At 32.8% G+C, this 14626-nt stretch overlaps 2 protein-coding genes across 4 annotated transcripts in view; one reads left to right on the forward strand and one right to left on the reverse strand.

Moving 5' to 3' along the window:
- Window positions 1-5428, forward strand: part of LOC132204139 (tyrosine-protein phosphatase non-receptor type 11-like) — a 23345-nt gene extending 17917 nt beyond the window's left edge. For all 3 annotated transcript variants that reach the window (XM_059632425.1, XM_059632424.1, XM_059632427.1), the window contains 8 exons: window positions 1400-1576; window positions 2031-2178; window positions 2239-2471; window positions 2745-2912; window positions 3269-3452; window positions 3511-3662; window positions 3859-4055; window positions 4264-5428. In XM_059632425.1, the coding sequence (XP_059488408.1) occupies window positions 1400-1576; window positions 2031-2178; window positions 2239-2471; window positions 2745-2912; window positions 3269-3452; window positions 3511-3662; window positions 3859-4055; window positions 4264-4402 (1398 nt within the window). In that variant the 3' untranslated portion in view covers window positions 4403-5428. The remainder of the gene's footprint in view (window positions 1-1399; window positions 1577-2030; window positions 2179-2238; window positions 2472-2744; window positions 2913-3268; window positions 3453-3510; window positions 3663-3858; window positions 4056-4263) is intronic.
- LOC132204140 (actin-binding Rho-activating protein-like) lies at window positions 4866-12789 on the reverse strand. Its single transcript, XM_059632428.1, has 6 exons — window positions 12560-12789; window positions 10076-10242; window positions 5770-5926; window positions 5619-5711; window positions 5434-5531; window positions 4866-5230 (listed from the first exon to the last, which is right to left on the reverse strand). Exons 1-6 carry the CDS (start codon window positions 12611-12613, stop codon window positions 5206-5208), a joined length of 594 nt encoding a protein of 197 aa, XP_059488411.1. The 5' UTR covers window positions 12614-12789; the 3' UTR covers window positions 4866-5205.
- Between the last annotated feature and the right edge of the window lie 1837 nt (window positions 12790-14626).

The raw sequence follows: 14626 nt of genomic DNA on the forward strand, positions 1-14626 counted from the left end.
TAAAACGCTAGAAATCAATCATTTTGTGATTTTTTTTTTTATAAATTTACGTTTTGATTTTATTTTTAAAAAGAAAATCGATTTTGAATGATATAATTTTGAAAAAATTTATATAGTTGAGATTCATTTTTAGTACATTATTTAGGAAAACACCAGTTTTATTAGCGACTAATAGAAGTTTGTTGAGATTTTGCAAATTTTAGCTCACCATAGAAGTAAAAAATGAGCATGAATTTAATTTTTTTAAACCAAAACCAATGTTTAAAGAGACTAAAATAATCTATTTAACAACAGAATAATTGTTAATTTTATAAAATAAATTTATAACTTGTGTAGAGAATCAGCATTTTCTACATTGGTTTGGAAATTTTGGCGAATTACTATATAATCTAATTTTTTTTTTTTCAATTTTAAATTAATGGTGAATAATTAAAATCTTTTCATTTGACTAAATTAAATTAACAAAATAAAACGTCATTTTTAATCTTGACTTTGCCAACAACATTCTACTTTTAGCTGAGTTGAAACTAAAAAATAAAATTACTGCTTAAATATCAATTTCAGTAAATTTTCTTGATCTGATTAAATCATAAAATAGTAAATTTTTTTAGATGTACACATTTCTTTTGTTCATTTAGAGCTGGTTACAAGTTTTTCAATACTTATTGTAACGCTTAGAAGTTTGGATACTTTTTGCAAAAAAAAATACCCTCCATAAATTAAAAAAATTTCCTTTAATTATAGTTGTTTAAAATTAGAAGTGCTGTAACCTTTATTTTTATTAAAATTTAATATTAAATTTGTAAAATGATTTCCATTTTCTATAAAATAAGAGAAAATTTCCATCTTAAGAAATTATTTAATAATTATTCTCTTATAAAACGCCTTGAACAATGCATTTGATGCAACTCTTCAAAATTAACTTAATTTGCATCACTAACTGCGGTTTTCGATTGGCATTGTTCTTTCGTTACAGAGAAGGGTGGTCCTCGTCGCTTCCTCTCTCTCTTTCAACGGCTTAATTTCTATGCATGCGTCGTCATATCCATCGGTGTTGCCTCATCTGTTTGTCGGTTCCGGTTAATTAATTCCGTTTCCTCCCTGCCCTGGTGACTTGTTGGCGTACCTGAAACGAAATTCAGGAATGTCGCGCGCAGGTGCTTCGTTTGGCAGGCCGAAATCGAAAGTTGACAGCTCAGGAAGTAAATTTGCACGTCGTAAAGTATTATTATTTTGTTGTTTGTGTTGCGCAACACGATGTCAAATTAGGCCCGAAGGAAATCGCAAGCGATAAATAAGTTTTATGTCCTTTTTATTGGCAAATAAATTTCATTTTATCTTTATTTGACAGACATTAAAATTAAAAATAATAACAAAAAATGTTTTTATTTGATTCCAGGATGGCAAATTTGATGTTGGAGGTGGTGAGCGTTTTGTGAGCCTCTCGGACTTAATCGAGCATTACAAGAAGAACCCAATGGTTGAAACGAGTGGCACTGTTGTGCACCTCAAGCAGCCCTTCAATGCCACCAGAATCAACGCCAGCGGCATTGACAGTCGAGTTAAAGAGCTTCAGGTATAAACAAAATTATTTTGAAATAAGATTAAAAAAATCCTTTAAATTTCACACAAAATATAATATACTATTAACTAATAATATAATTATTTATTTTTAAAGAAATTAATTAAATAGTAAAATTGAATATAAACTTTTTGAATTAAAACCATTAAATTAGTTTAGAAAAATAAACTATTTTGACTTAATTTAAACAATAATATTTTTTTAAATTAATTATTGACAGTTTTATTAACTAAATTATTATATATTAATTTTTTAAATTTTAAAATAAATTTTATTAAAAATAAAAAAAAAATTTTTAAGAAAATAATAGATCGAAGTAGTAAATTATGTGTATAAGTTGATTTAAAAAATTAATATTAATAAACTTTATTAATTCTTTTTTAAATTTCCATATTTAATTTTGTTTTAAATTTAATTCTATTTTTAACCGACTTTATTTAATTTGCAGAAAGAGAATGACAAATTGACCGGCAAGGCTGGTTTCTGGGAGGAGTTTGAGTCGTTGCAGCAGCAGGAGTGCAAGCACCTGTTCTCCAGGAAAGAGGGCCAGAAACCGGAGAACCGCAACAAAAACCGATACAAAAACATATTGCCATGTAAAAAAAATCAAATTCTCCAATTTTTGACCAATATTTAATGCATGATTTTAAACACAGTCGATGACACGAGAGTGAAACTGCTCCAAGTGGACCCGAACGTTCCTGGCTCGGACTACATCAACGCCAACTACATCCAGCCCGAGGAGGAGATGTACACGGACGAGCCGAAGAAATCGTACATTGCGACCCAAGGCTGTTTGCCAAGCACCACTGGTGACTTTTGGTACATGGTGTGGCAGGAAAACACCAGGGTCATCGTCATGACAACCAAAGAAATCGAAAGAGGGAAGGTGAGAAAATAAAACAATTGAAATCAAATTTAAAAAAATGTAAGATTTGAGATAATTTCAATCAAAATGGTTTTTAAAAGTATAACTTTTTTAATTTTCAATGTTTCCGTAGGTTTTTGCTCCTCATGGAAAAAATCAAATTGTAATTTTCTTTTTAAAATTTCTCTATTGATTCAATTTTTGTTTAAATTTATACAATATTTTTTAATCGGTCTTAAAATTATTGTATAATTAGTGCTAGGTTCTGATGTCTTTCTTAATTTGTTTTTGCAGAACAAATGCGCTAGATACTGGCCAGATGATGGGCAGTTGAAAGAATATGGACTGGTAAAAGTGAGAAATCTATGTGAAAGTTCCAACGCCGACTACACCCTTCGAGAGTTCCTCGTCAGTAGGGAAGGCGTCCCTGAAGAGAGAAAAGTTTTTCATTTCCACTTCCAGGTGCGGTTTTAGGCATTTTATAATTAATTTCATAGATAAATGGTTAAGATAAAGTTGAATTTATATTATATTTCAAAAAAAAAAATCGAAGAAAAATTGAACCTTTTGTTTTTAGCTTTATTTGTGAAATAAAATCTCTTTTTATTGGAAAATAAGTGGAATAAAATTTGTAATAAAAAAATCGAAATTTTGTATTGGAGGTATTTAAAGTCTTTTTCAATTTCATAATTGTAAATTCTCACAAGTTAATTTTAATGATGAAGTTTTTAATTAAAAGCATTCATGAAGAATTAAAAAATAGATTTAGATTTTCAAATTTTATATAATTTAATTTGAAACAATTTCCTTTATTCCAGGCTTGGCCAGATCATGGCGTTCCCTCAGACCCTGGCTGTGTTTTGAATTTCCTGCACGACGTGAATGCGCGGCAGAGCAGCATTCCAGACGCCGGACCCATTTTGGTGCACTGCAGTGCAGGCATCGGTCGGACGGGCACATTCATCGTAGTGGACATGATCCTGGACCAAATCAAGCGTCAAGGTGGAGAAAACCCATTTTTTATTTAAGTGAAAGTTGCTAATTTTGCCTAATTTTTCAGGCCTCGACTGTGAAATCGACATTCAGCGCACAATCCAAATGGTGCGGTCGCAGCGGTCTGGAATGGTGCAGACGGAGGCGCAGTACAAGTTTGTCTACCTCTCTGTGCAGCACTACATCGAAACCGTCTCCACCAGACTTCAGGCTGAACAGGTAATTTGATATTAAAATTCAATCAATTTTTCTCAACTTTTTAATAAGGGCAAATCAGAGCCGAGTTCTTTGTATGCAATCATCGTGAGTAAATTGATTTAGGCACTGTTTTAGTTTGGATATTTTTTGTTGTGGCACAGAAATGAATACGTTCAAAAGTTTGAATTTTATTTAAAATTTTATTTGATTTGTTCAGAGGAGTCTTCAGATGGGCCGAGACTACAGCAACATCCGCTACACAAGTGGCAACACCGCCTCTTCCGACCTGAGTGGCAACATCAACAGGGTAACCCCGGCTGTCTCGACGGTTTCTCTCGCATCCAACTGCAGGTGTGAACCTTCGATCAACGGTAACGGCAGATTACCTGTCGAATCCGAAGTCACCCTTCCAAGGTGAGCAAAATCAAATCAGAAATTTTTTTGCTAACTGAACTGGATTGAAGTAAAGTTGGAGAAATCGAAGGCTGCAATTTATATATTATTTAATTATTTATAAATTTTCTCAAAATTTATTTCAACTCTATTAAATTAATCTACGAATCCTATTTTCTTGAAAATAATTTTTTTGTTTGCATTTTTTTGAATTTCTTCATTTTTCCAGGCCACCTGAGGAGTTGCCGCACCAAATTTACGAGAACATTCCGCTGAAGGAGCGCAAAAACCCGGCCAACAGCAACTCGATCAACATCTGCCCACCCATGAGTTACGCTCCACCCCCACCCTTACCACGCAAGCCGTAAAAAGGGTGGTTGGTTTCTTCTTCTCTAGTGAGGGTTCCTAACGAATTTCCCCCAACCCCTAACAACAAATTTTGAATGAGTCGTGAATTTGCAAATTCGCTTCGGTCGGAAATTTTCGAATTGATTAACGTCCCTCTTTGTCAAACCAGAGACTAGCATTTTTACTGCCTATATTTGTTCCCCGCTGGGAGAAATTTCGTTACATTATAAATATACTTTTTTTTTCTTAATTATTATATATTGCACTTTGAATTGTGCGTTCGAATTGAACCCTAACTGCCTGTTGTACATTTTGTTTCACTTATTTTGAGCACAGATCAATCCAATTTCCATTTGTATAAAATAATTATTGTTATCATTTGTGAGGTAATTAATCAATTGTGTCGAGGGTCCTGCACAAAAGATGTGTTGAGAAAGAAACATGTGATTTCTAATTTGAGAAGGAAAATTGAAAAACTGCTGACATTTTTCCAAATCTATTTTTAATTAAAATATTATTATGCGGTCACAAGAATTCCATCTCTTCTGATTGACAAAAATAATACACAATTTCACTGTCAGCATCGCATTAACTAAACGTTTAACAATTAAATAATTATTACATTCTAGTCAAAATAAAGTAAAATAGAGTTTAAGATGCAGAAATTCTGAGAACAACAGTTAAGCTCTGAAATATGTACAATAATTAACCAACGTATATGAATGATTTCTCCCCGCCATTCTCTCTCTTTCTCTCTCTAAAAAAAGTCGACAATTTCACACCCTCGTTCATGGAAATATTGAGAAACGTGTCTGGATGATTATCATCTTTTGCTGACCGCAGCGTAGCTGAAACAGAAATGCAGAAATATTTTTGTAAAAATTGAGCCAAACGTTTCGTTGAATAAAAATTGTTTTTCGCAAAAAGCCAATGACAGCAGAAATATCTGTGTGAGAAAAAATAGTAATTGTCTATGTTGTTACAGATCATTTTCAGTTAATAAAATACACTGAGAGGCGAAAATCTGCATAATCAAAGTTTGTTTCATTACCTGTTGGTCCCGTGGTTGAGAGCCTCTCCACTCTTGAATATCGTTCTGATCTCCTGGATGGGTTTGATCAACAAAACAGGAACGTCGTCGTCTCTCCTCTGAAATGAAATTTTAAATGTAACTTAAAATATTATTTTCATGGGAAATTTAATTTTTAATTTTTTATTTTTAAGTAAAAAACTAACCTGGAATAAAACCTCGCCCTCGAAATCGACGAAACAGTGTTTTCGGGCTCTGAGCAACAAGCCCACAACCTTGTCAGAAATGATGGTGTAAATCTGCAAAAAATTATTCCATTAAACAAAATTAATTCAGCAAAAGTTTGATTATGGTTACATTGAAGAGCTCGCCGAAGCGGATGAATTTGATTTCGTCGCTGGCAGGCACCATCTGGCCGTACTCGTTGATGATCTCGCACAACTCGAGCATTTCCTTGGCCACGTGCTGCATCGCTTTCTTGCCCCGCTGGTCAGTTTTTGATCCCTCGACAGGTCTGGAACAGAGCCAAGCGAATTTCTAATTAATTGAGAAGCGGCTGGGTTTTTTTCACTCAGAAGCAGACAAAAGAAGACAAAAAAAAATTGAATTGTTGAAACGTGAAATATTTTAATTGGATTTTTTGATTTAAATCCTGATTGATTAATGCACGAGGAGAAAGTATTTTTAGATAATTTATAATTATTTGGACAAAGAAAAGCTTTTTTTATTGCTGATTTGTTTATAAAAAAATTTCACTCAGACAATAAAATTAAATTTTAAACCCTTAAAAAAAATAAATAAATAAATGCATAAGAATTTACGCAGTTTTTAAAAATTTATTAATTGCAGAAAATTTTCTACCTCAGATCGCAGCCAACTTTTATCGTTTTTTTTTTTTCTTTTTGTGAGCCAGACGATGAAGAATTTCGTTAGCAAAATCCGTTCGCCGGCGCTCGGCTCTAAAGAGGTTTAATTGAATTCAAACAGCGCGAATCGCACTAGGCCATTAATTAATCGCTGAATTTTTTTCACCCCTTTGTTTGCTATTTATTAGCTCTAGCTTGTTAATTTCCATTCTCAAGGGCGGTCAAATGAGACAAGGGCTGGCAATTTTTTCGCTCTATTTTTAATCCGCGTGACAAAACTGAGCCTTTTTTTTTTAAGTCATTTGGAGGCGGTCCATGAAGGTATTTGTTTGAAGTTTTGCGCACGACAATATTTGCTCTCGTGTCCGTCCGTCCAGTGCGTAGTGTGTGTTTTGTATATCATGACGGAGAGAGAGAGAGAAACACACCTCCTCTTTCACCGGTTTATTTTTGTTTTTGGCCCCGACAGTGAGATGTGCTTTTTCATTTCTTTCTGCGCGTCAAAAAGATGATTCAAGAGACACAAAAGAAGCATCAGTCGCTCTCTGATGATTCACCTGCGAGAAGTGCTCAAGATAAATTTGATAAAAATTTTTAGATTTAGTTTGATGAAGTCACCGGTGTTTATAATTATCAAAAATGAGATTTGAAAGACAATTTTATAGAACGCATTAATTTTTAAAACCAATTGTGACTTTTAAGGTTCCAAATTTATCCGTCTGAAAACTAGCAATGACATTTATTCCGTTTTAATTCATAATTAATTTATAATTTCCAATTTATTAACAAAATCTAATCCAAAACTATGTAAAAAATTAAAAAAAATTGACTTTTTTGTTGTAGTTTTTTTTATAAATGAAAACTTGTTTTACTTTATTCTTTTAGAATTTTCAGTACAATCTTTTCTTTCATTGCACTAAAAAAAAGAAATCCGCTTAATTAATTAAAATTTCATATCAGCAATTTTTAATCATAATTTTTTGCTTTTGATTTAATTTGTATTTTTAGATCAAAGGAAATTTATAATATATAATTTAGCAAATGAAAATGATTGCTAAATAACGGTTTTTAATGGAAAATTATTGTAAAATTAACTAACAAAAATTCCGTCCGAGCAAATTTTATTTAATTTTATTGAGAAAAATTGTGCTTTCTGAAATAATTCTTTTAAAATTTAAAGTTTTCAATTGATATTCATTCCTTTTTAAATCATGATCTTCAAAAATAGCAGTTTTATAATTTTCGTTTACAATTAATTAAACGAACAAATTGCACAAAATTTTTGTTGCAACAAATTTGCGAATATTACGTGAGTCATTTCCTCTCTGCTCTCTCGCGCTTTCCGCAATAAAGGTTTAAAGCGTCTCGCAGCATCTGGCAGAGATAACTGCGAAAATTCCTGGCACGCCATCTGCGCATTGATTCTGCCGTGCATTCGGACGGAGCGACAAACAGACCTTGAAAGAGCTGCACGTACGTAAATCTATCGAAGGGCGATTACTCAATATGGCGGTGCCAATTTTAGATGACAACATATTTAACTGTATGTTCAGCGGTCGTGCATCATCGCCGGGACCGAGATGAAGACGAGTTGCAAACACCGAGTCTCGTTAACGGGCCCAAAGATTCAAGTTCATTTCCATTCAAGAATAGCTTCTGCATACCAAGAATGCATTATTTTGCAAACATATAATTTACAACATAAAGGCCAAGGTTGTATAAAAAAAAAAATACCATTTGCTAATTGCTTTCTTTCTACTTCCTATTTCCTATAAAAAGTAGAACAATTATTAATTCTATACAAGTATATATATTTTTTTAATTATTTCTAGGAGAAGTTTAAAAATATTGAATTAGATTTTATTATAATTAATTTCAAATTGCAAATATAAAGTTTTAAGCTATAAATTATTTTGCAAAGTAAGTAGTTAATTAATTAAATTATCTTTTTATTTCTTTCAAAAAGTCAAATCTGACATTCATTTGAATTTAATATGATAAAAATAAATAATTATCCTAATTAAATTGCAGAAAATTCTAAATTTTCAAAAAAACAAAGAAATGTTGATTTTGGAAGGATCCTGAATTTCATTTAAATTCAATTTAAAAATGAATTTATTTGATTAAAAAAGGAACAAAAACAGTTAATTAGATTTAAATAAAATATAATAGGGATAAAACAAAATAAAGTAATCTATGCTTTATTTTTTTTTTTTAGTAAAGAATCTTCGGGAATCTCTAATTTATTTATTTCTGAACTATTTCATTTAAGTAGAGAGTTAAAGGTGAGAACTTGGGAAGCAACGAGCCAGGAAATGCCAATCAGTTCTCACATCTCCATCTGACTAAACCGTCTTTTTCTCTCGTGGGAGTCAAAAACAGATTAGCAACTTTCACCCTACGCGAGCGACTCGGAAACTAATTCATTAAGCTTTGCTCTCTCGCAGAGACAAAATAAAATTGGCAGCACCGAGAGATACATTTGGCCGAAAGGAATGCGTGCAAGTGGATAAATAGGATTTATCTTTGTCATGACACTCGAGCCATTTGTTACCTGAGCACCCGAATTTGCTTCTTTTGACACTCGGGACGTTTTGAACGATGCGGTTTTCGTCCTGCCGCTGTCACCAAATGAATAAATATATATATTTTCTCGTAAAATAATACAGTCGCGGCGACGCTTGTGCATTTTAAAAATAAAGTTTTACGGCGCCTCGGGTGTGGAATGTGGAACAAAAACATCCCATTTTGCACAACAGAGAATAACACTTAAAAGTGGTCGCAGAGATTCAAAACCCTTGACCTACAAAATACGAAATCAAGGAAATTCACATATTAATGATGAACATTTTTTTATAAGTAAGATTAATCATTTGACGATTTCCTGATTAGAAACGTGACAGGAAAATTTATAGAAATAAATTTGTAAGAAATAAAAAAATAAAATTATAATCCCATTGTTTAAAAAGCTACAAGAATAATAATGAAAAAAAAATTGTTTTTATTGTTTTGTAGAAAGTTTGTTGATTTATTTGGGAAGTTTTTTCAATTTAATTTTTTTTTTTAAGAAATTGGTCCTAATTATATATATTTTTTTTAAACTTTTAATGCAACAACAGATATTTAAAGTTCTAAAAGGTAAAAAAAACACTAAAAAGGTGATCAGTAAAAGCGAAGATTTAAATTTTTTCAACAATTATTTTACACCGATGTCAATTTCGTACAAATCATATTAAATCAGGGTCAAAATTGTCACCTTTTTTAGAGGAAAAACTCTTTTTTTCAATTTGCATTTCCATTGTGATTAATTCTGCTTCTTTTGCAGAGCAATTAACGCTGTTCAGTAAACACTTAAAATACAAAATTTTTGTTAATTTGAAAAATAATAAGCGTGTTTGTAATTACATGATTTTAGGAAATTATTATTCTTTTATTTTGCCTAAATGTCTGAAACTTTTTTTATATTAAAATTCCACTAAATTCGCCTCTCATTGTCGGTCTCACTTTTACCCAGGAAACGTTTTCAATGATTTCGTAAAAAAAAATTTAGAATTGTTGAAATTTTTAAAAATAGCCGAGGCCTAAAGTGAATTTATCAACAAACAGGACGCCCTGTGGCTTGCAGATTGAGGTGTCCGTGGGCGAGATCAACACCCCAATGCGAAAGGAGTTCCTCCTCGCTCACTCACTCGCCGCCGCGCGTCCTCAATATATAATCAAAAGGGCGTCAAAAGTAGGCCTTTGAACTAAACGCGGCGCCCGAAATAGAACATAAATTTGCACTTTGAGATTTTTACCTGCCGTAATTTGCGTCTTTCGTGTCCAGCACCGGCTTCCCGTCGGCCGCGTGTCCGCTGAACGGGTTGCGCGCCTGTCCGGCCAGGTGCGTCTGTGCGTGTCCGTTGAAGATGGCCACCTTGTCCGACAACACCCCTCGACAGTGTCGCATGTCCGAAGGGGCGTGCTGAAAAAAAATGCAAAAAAAAACTAAGTAAATAAGAAAATTCAGAATTTATTTTTATCTTTTTTTTTATCTAAGCCAAATTTTCAAGAACAAAAATTATTTAATTTTGATGATTTTATTCCAATTTAAAATTTGGAATAATAGATTGTAGTTTTTTTTTTAAATTTAATTAAGAAAATTTTGTTTTCATGAAATTTAAATAGCTCTTTTTTCTGCATTGGAAGTTAAATTTCGTATTTGTATTATCAAAATTTTCTTTAATCAATTTGATAATTCTTCATTTTTATTCAAAATTGTCACAAAATTGTTGTATAAATAAATAAATATAAAAAATATAATTTGAATTTAAAATCGGCTTTTCCTCGATGGGTTTTTGTGAGTTGTTTATTGTTTCAGAAAAAACATTTTGACTAAAATTAGTACAAAAATAAATCTTTTTTCAAAAATTATTGTTCTCTTAGATTGACAATTTTCCGTGAAAAATTAATTAAATTAACATTTCTTCGCAAAATTTTAACACAAAAAAGATTTATTTTTGTACTAATATTTGTCAAAATGTTTTCGCAGCTCATGAATTATGGCTGCAGCCCGCAGCCGAAACATGTAGAGCAGGTTATATTGTTTTTCTTAAACAATAAACAACTCACAAAAACCCATCGAAGAAAAGCCGATTTTAAATTCAAATCACCATGAATCAACCCTCGATCGTGAAATTCTACCACAAAAAAAAAAACTAATTAATTTTACATTCCTCTTATTTCTACATTGCTATTTAAATTTTCAAAGGAGAAACAAATTGAATTTATTGAAGTTGCGCAACAATTGAAAATTTTGATTCCTAATTATCTCGCACAATTTTCCTACGGTATTATTTCAAATTTTGAAATGCAGACCGTTTTGAAAAATTTGCAAACAAATTATCCCGGCTGATATATTTCTAGATTGGCTAAATTTTCATTATGCGGTCTGAAGATATAATTATACATTTCGCAGACCTCTGAGCATTTTGGTGTGGCCGGGAGATAGAAAGAGAGCCTCTTAGTCTCTTCCCGTTTTATTCTCTCTCGAATTTGGACGACCTCCAGAAATTCCAAGCGCGTGGCCAGTGCGTGTTTTTCGGCGAGAAAATAATCCACAACTTTCAGCGCGGCTATTTCATTTCCCACAGCTGCTCTCGAGCAACGAGCAAAGATATTATCACCGGCATTTCAGAAATAAATGACCGCACCGCTGCGCGTCCGCGAGCTCCTCGTTCCAGGTGGTTTATTTCGTTGATTTTTCATCTGGACCGTGCACAGGAGTTGCGAGACGCTCTGCCGCTTTTTCACACAAATTGCCATGCCGCTGCGACACGCATTAATTTTCTCTTCCGCGCGACTGGGTTATTTGCGGTGCAAAAATGTGAATATCTTGATATAAAAATTCATTTATAAAGAAACTTTGGATTGAAAGTTAAAAATTTCCAAGTCCTGAATAACAGCAAAATGTGGTAAAAAAAGATAATTCCTTGAAATAGTTTTGACATTTATTTTTCAAATTTGTTATACAAAACATTTTGCACAGTGAAAAGCAATCAATTATTCGTTTTTTATTCGCGTATTCTTCAAAATGTATTAAAATTATTCTAAGAATTTTTTTTATCAAAATTATAAATCTTTGGACTATTTGAAAATCATGATCAGTCGTCATATTATATAAAATAGGCTGCTTGAATTAAATCTAGTAGAAAATTAATTAATAATTTATCTTGATTCACTTTCCTGCAACAAAATGCACCTAAATTTGTGGCGCTTAATCCATTTTTTTTTATGCTACTCCGTTAACTACCAAATGAGCCGTAGTTTAGTTTCTACTTCTATAAAACAGCAGGACGTAGAAAGCGCAACAAAATTTTAATTAAATTTCTTCTTGGGAAGTAATACTAATTTAGCTGCGAGTTCTCACATCCATTTTGCTGTCATACAAAAACTATGCAGCTCATTTAATGTGAAAAATGAAATTAGAATGAGGATAATTATATATTTTGTTAAATGTTTCAACGAGAATTCTAAGTATTTGAGAGTTTTCTGTTCTGCAATTGTTGCAGTATAAATTTAATATAATTTAATTCTAAATTAAACCTGCTAAAAATCCATATCAAATAAAATGAAATTTTTTAGTCTTTGAATTTCTGCATTTAATAATTGAAAAGTTTCTGTAAAATCGATTTTTCTGAATTTCAGTGCGAAATATTTAAAATGTTTATATAAAAATTCAGCAAAAATTAAAAACTGAATATTAAAAATGGCAATTTATAGGGAAATTTTCGTGTTCTCACCAAATATTTGAGTGCGTCGTCCTGCGCCGAGGATGATGCTGCAGCCATGGTCATTCGAAAGTGTTCGAGCTTCCTCTGTTGTAATGCGAAAAGCCGATTCGCGGCGCGTTGATTTCAATTGTGTGTTGGCAGCAGCGGCAGCTGGCAAAGTGTGCGAATCGCTAGTCGGGGTCGCTCATTCACCGCTCTCGCGACTGCAGCCGGTTGATGAGTGTTGCGAACTCGGTCAGTCGCAGCCTCGACATTGGCCGCCGCCGAACGCGACGCTTGCGCACACCGACCGATGCAGTGGTGTCGCCACTGTCGCAAGCAGGGAAGAAGAATTCCGCCGGACGTCATTCACGTACGAATTCCTTGGCCGGACGCCCGACGCTCAAAAAGGCTAAATTTAGGCGCGTTGCGGCGACCACGCGGCGTCGAGAGATCTTCAGAGAAATCTCTGGTCTGGACTCTTCGGTGGAGCTTTCACCTCTCAAAAAATGCGTTTGGTGGGAACGAGCTACGCGTCAAAATTAACGCGTTTCCGGCCTTCGCGAACAAACTTTGTTGCACCAGTCCTCAGAGATTCTGATCCGCTGATGCACCACCGCGCGCGGCTATTTTCGACGCCGGGGTCCCTTTCGATTTCGGCGCATCAACACATCTGTGCGAATTCTTTAAAAGGAAATCATTGACCTATATTCCTGTATTAAACAATTCAAAAAGTATGAAAAACTTGCGAGTCAAAATTGAGAAAAGTTCAAATGTGAATAACTTTTTGGCCTAAATTTGTTAGAAAATAAACTAAAATTTACAAATGAAGCCCTGAGATGCAATTTATTAGTTAAATGTGACTTTAAAGAATTACCAAGATTGACAAAATATAATATTTTATTGATTTCTGTAAATCCAAAGAATCATTTTGAGAACCTGATAAGCGGGTTTCTAAGGCTTCTATTAAAGCCTTCCACTTTAACCTCCACTTTCTTTTTATTTTATCTTTTTTGGTACGCGTTGAAGCTCAATATAAAAACACTTTTTATCTAAATTACCTTATTTATTCACGAATCTATATAAAAAAACTGTTCACCCCAAAATAATTTGATCATTTCTCACCCAAAATTATAATATTCAGGAGAGGAAAGTTACCTATTATGGCGTCTTTTCCAAGCTAAAAGTGCATAATTCATAAATTTTTGGTTAAAATGTTCTCATTTCTTTAGAGACAAAAATAACATACTATTTATCAAATTGATCAAAAATATTATTTTCTTTCTCAAGCATCGTTTTCAATCTAATTTTGAAAATGAAAATTGTTGCTCTCGGATTTTTTCAAAAAACATTGTTGGCCTAAATTTTTGAAAATATCATAAACTTTGCTCATACTCACGTCTATGTTTGTTTACACCTCTGGCCGCAATGTTAAAATTGCATCTGCGTGTTCCAGAAAAGTTGCAAAAATAAACCATCAGCAGCATGTCATGAGAGCATAATTTGAGAGGCACCAGAATTACGTGTATTGCTGGAGCGCGTGTAATGTAAATTTCCTGCTTCACTGGAAAGAAGAGGTAAAACTAGCTGAAAATATTCTGGGAAAATGTGTTGAGCGAATCTGTCAATTAACGTCACAGTTCATTTCTTCAGATCTAGTCAAGTAGAGAAAATTTAAATCTTTTGAATATAACTAAATTATTGTAAAAATGAGAGAATTATAAATAAATTAAAGAAAATATAAAATATCTGAAGAAAAAATAATAAAAATTTCACTAATCTAAGTTAAAAATGAGAATGAATTTCGTTCTAACAAATAAAAAAAATTACTCCCATCATTATTTAGCCACTTTTAAAAAAAAATTTAAAGATCCTCTCCTTTCATTTGTATTGCTCTTTATTCTGAAAGATTGCTAAATTTCGAGTATATCTTGTGAAAACACTATTTGAAAATTCCAAACTGTTGCGTCTCAATCAAAAGAAAACCTAATTACGAGAGATTCGCGCGAAAAACGTGTGAGAATTGAGTAGCCAATCAGTTCCATCAGTTTTTCCAAAAACTACAGAATTTGGTCACATTGGCGCTGCGATCGCTGA

Source organism: Neocloeon triangulifer, unplaced genomic scaffold (genome assembly GCF_031216515.1).
Source record: "Neocloeon triangulifer isolate White Clay Creek 2 clone unplaced genomic scaffold, ASM3121651v1 ptg000022l, whole genome shotgun sequence".
In the NCBI taxonomy this organism is placed as follows: Eukaryota; Metazoa; Arthropoda; class Insecta; order Ephemeroptera; family Baetidae; genus Neocloeon; species Neocloeon triangulifer.

Excerpts from the sequence above, each read along its gene's own strand:
- LOC132204140 (XM_059632428.1), bottom strand. The coding sequence starts at position 12,613 with ATGACCATGGCTGCAGCATCATCCTCGGCGCAGGACGACGCACTCAAA. Across the intron at positions 5,712-5,769 it reads GCTTCGGCGAGCTCTTCAAT|ATTTACACCATCATTTCTGA; the intron begins GTAACCATAATC and ends AATTTTTTGCAG. Across the intron at positions 5,532-5,618 it reads AGGGCGAGGTTTTATTCCAG|AGGAGAGACGACGACGTTCC; the intron begins GTTAGTTTTTTA and ends ATTTCATTTCAG.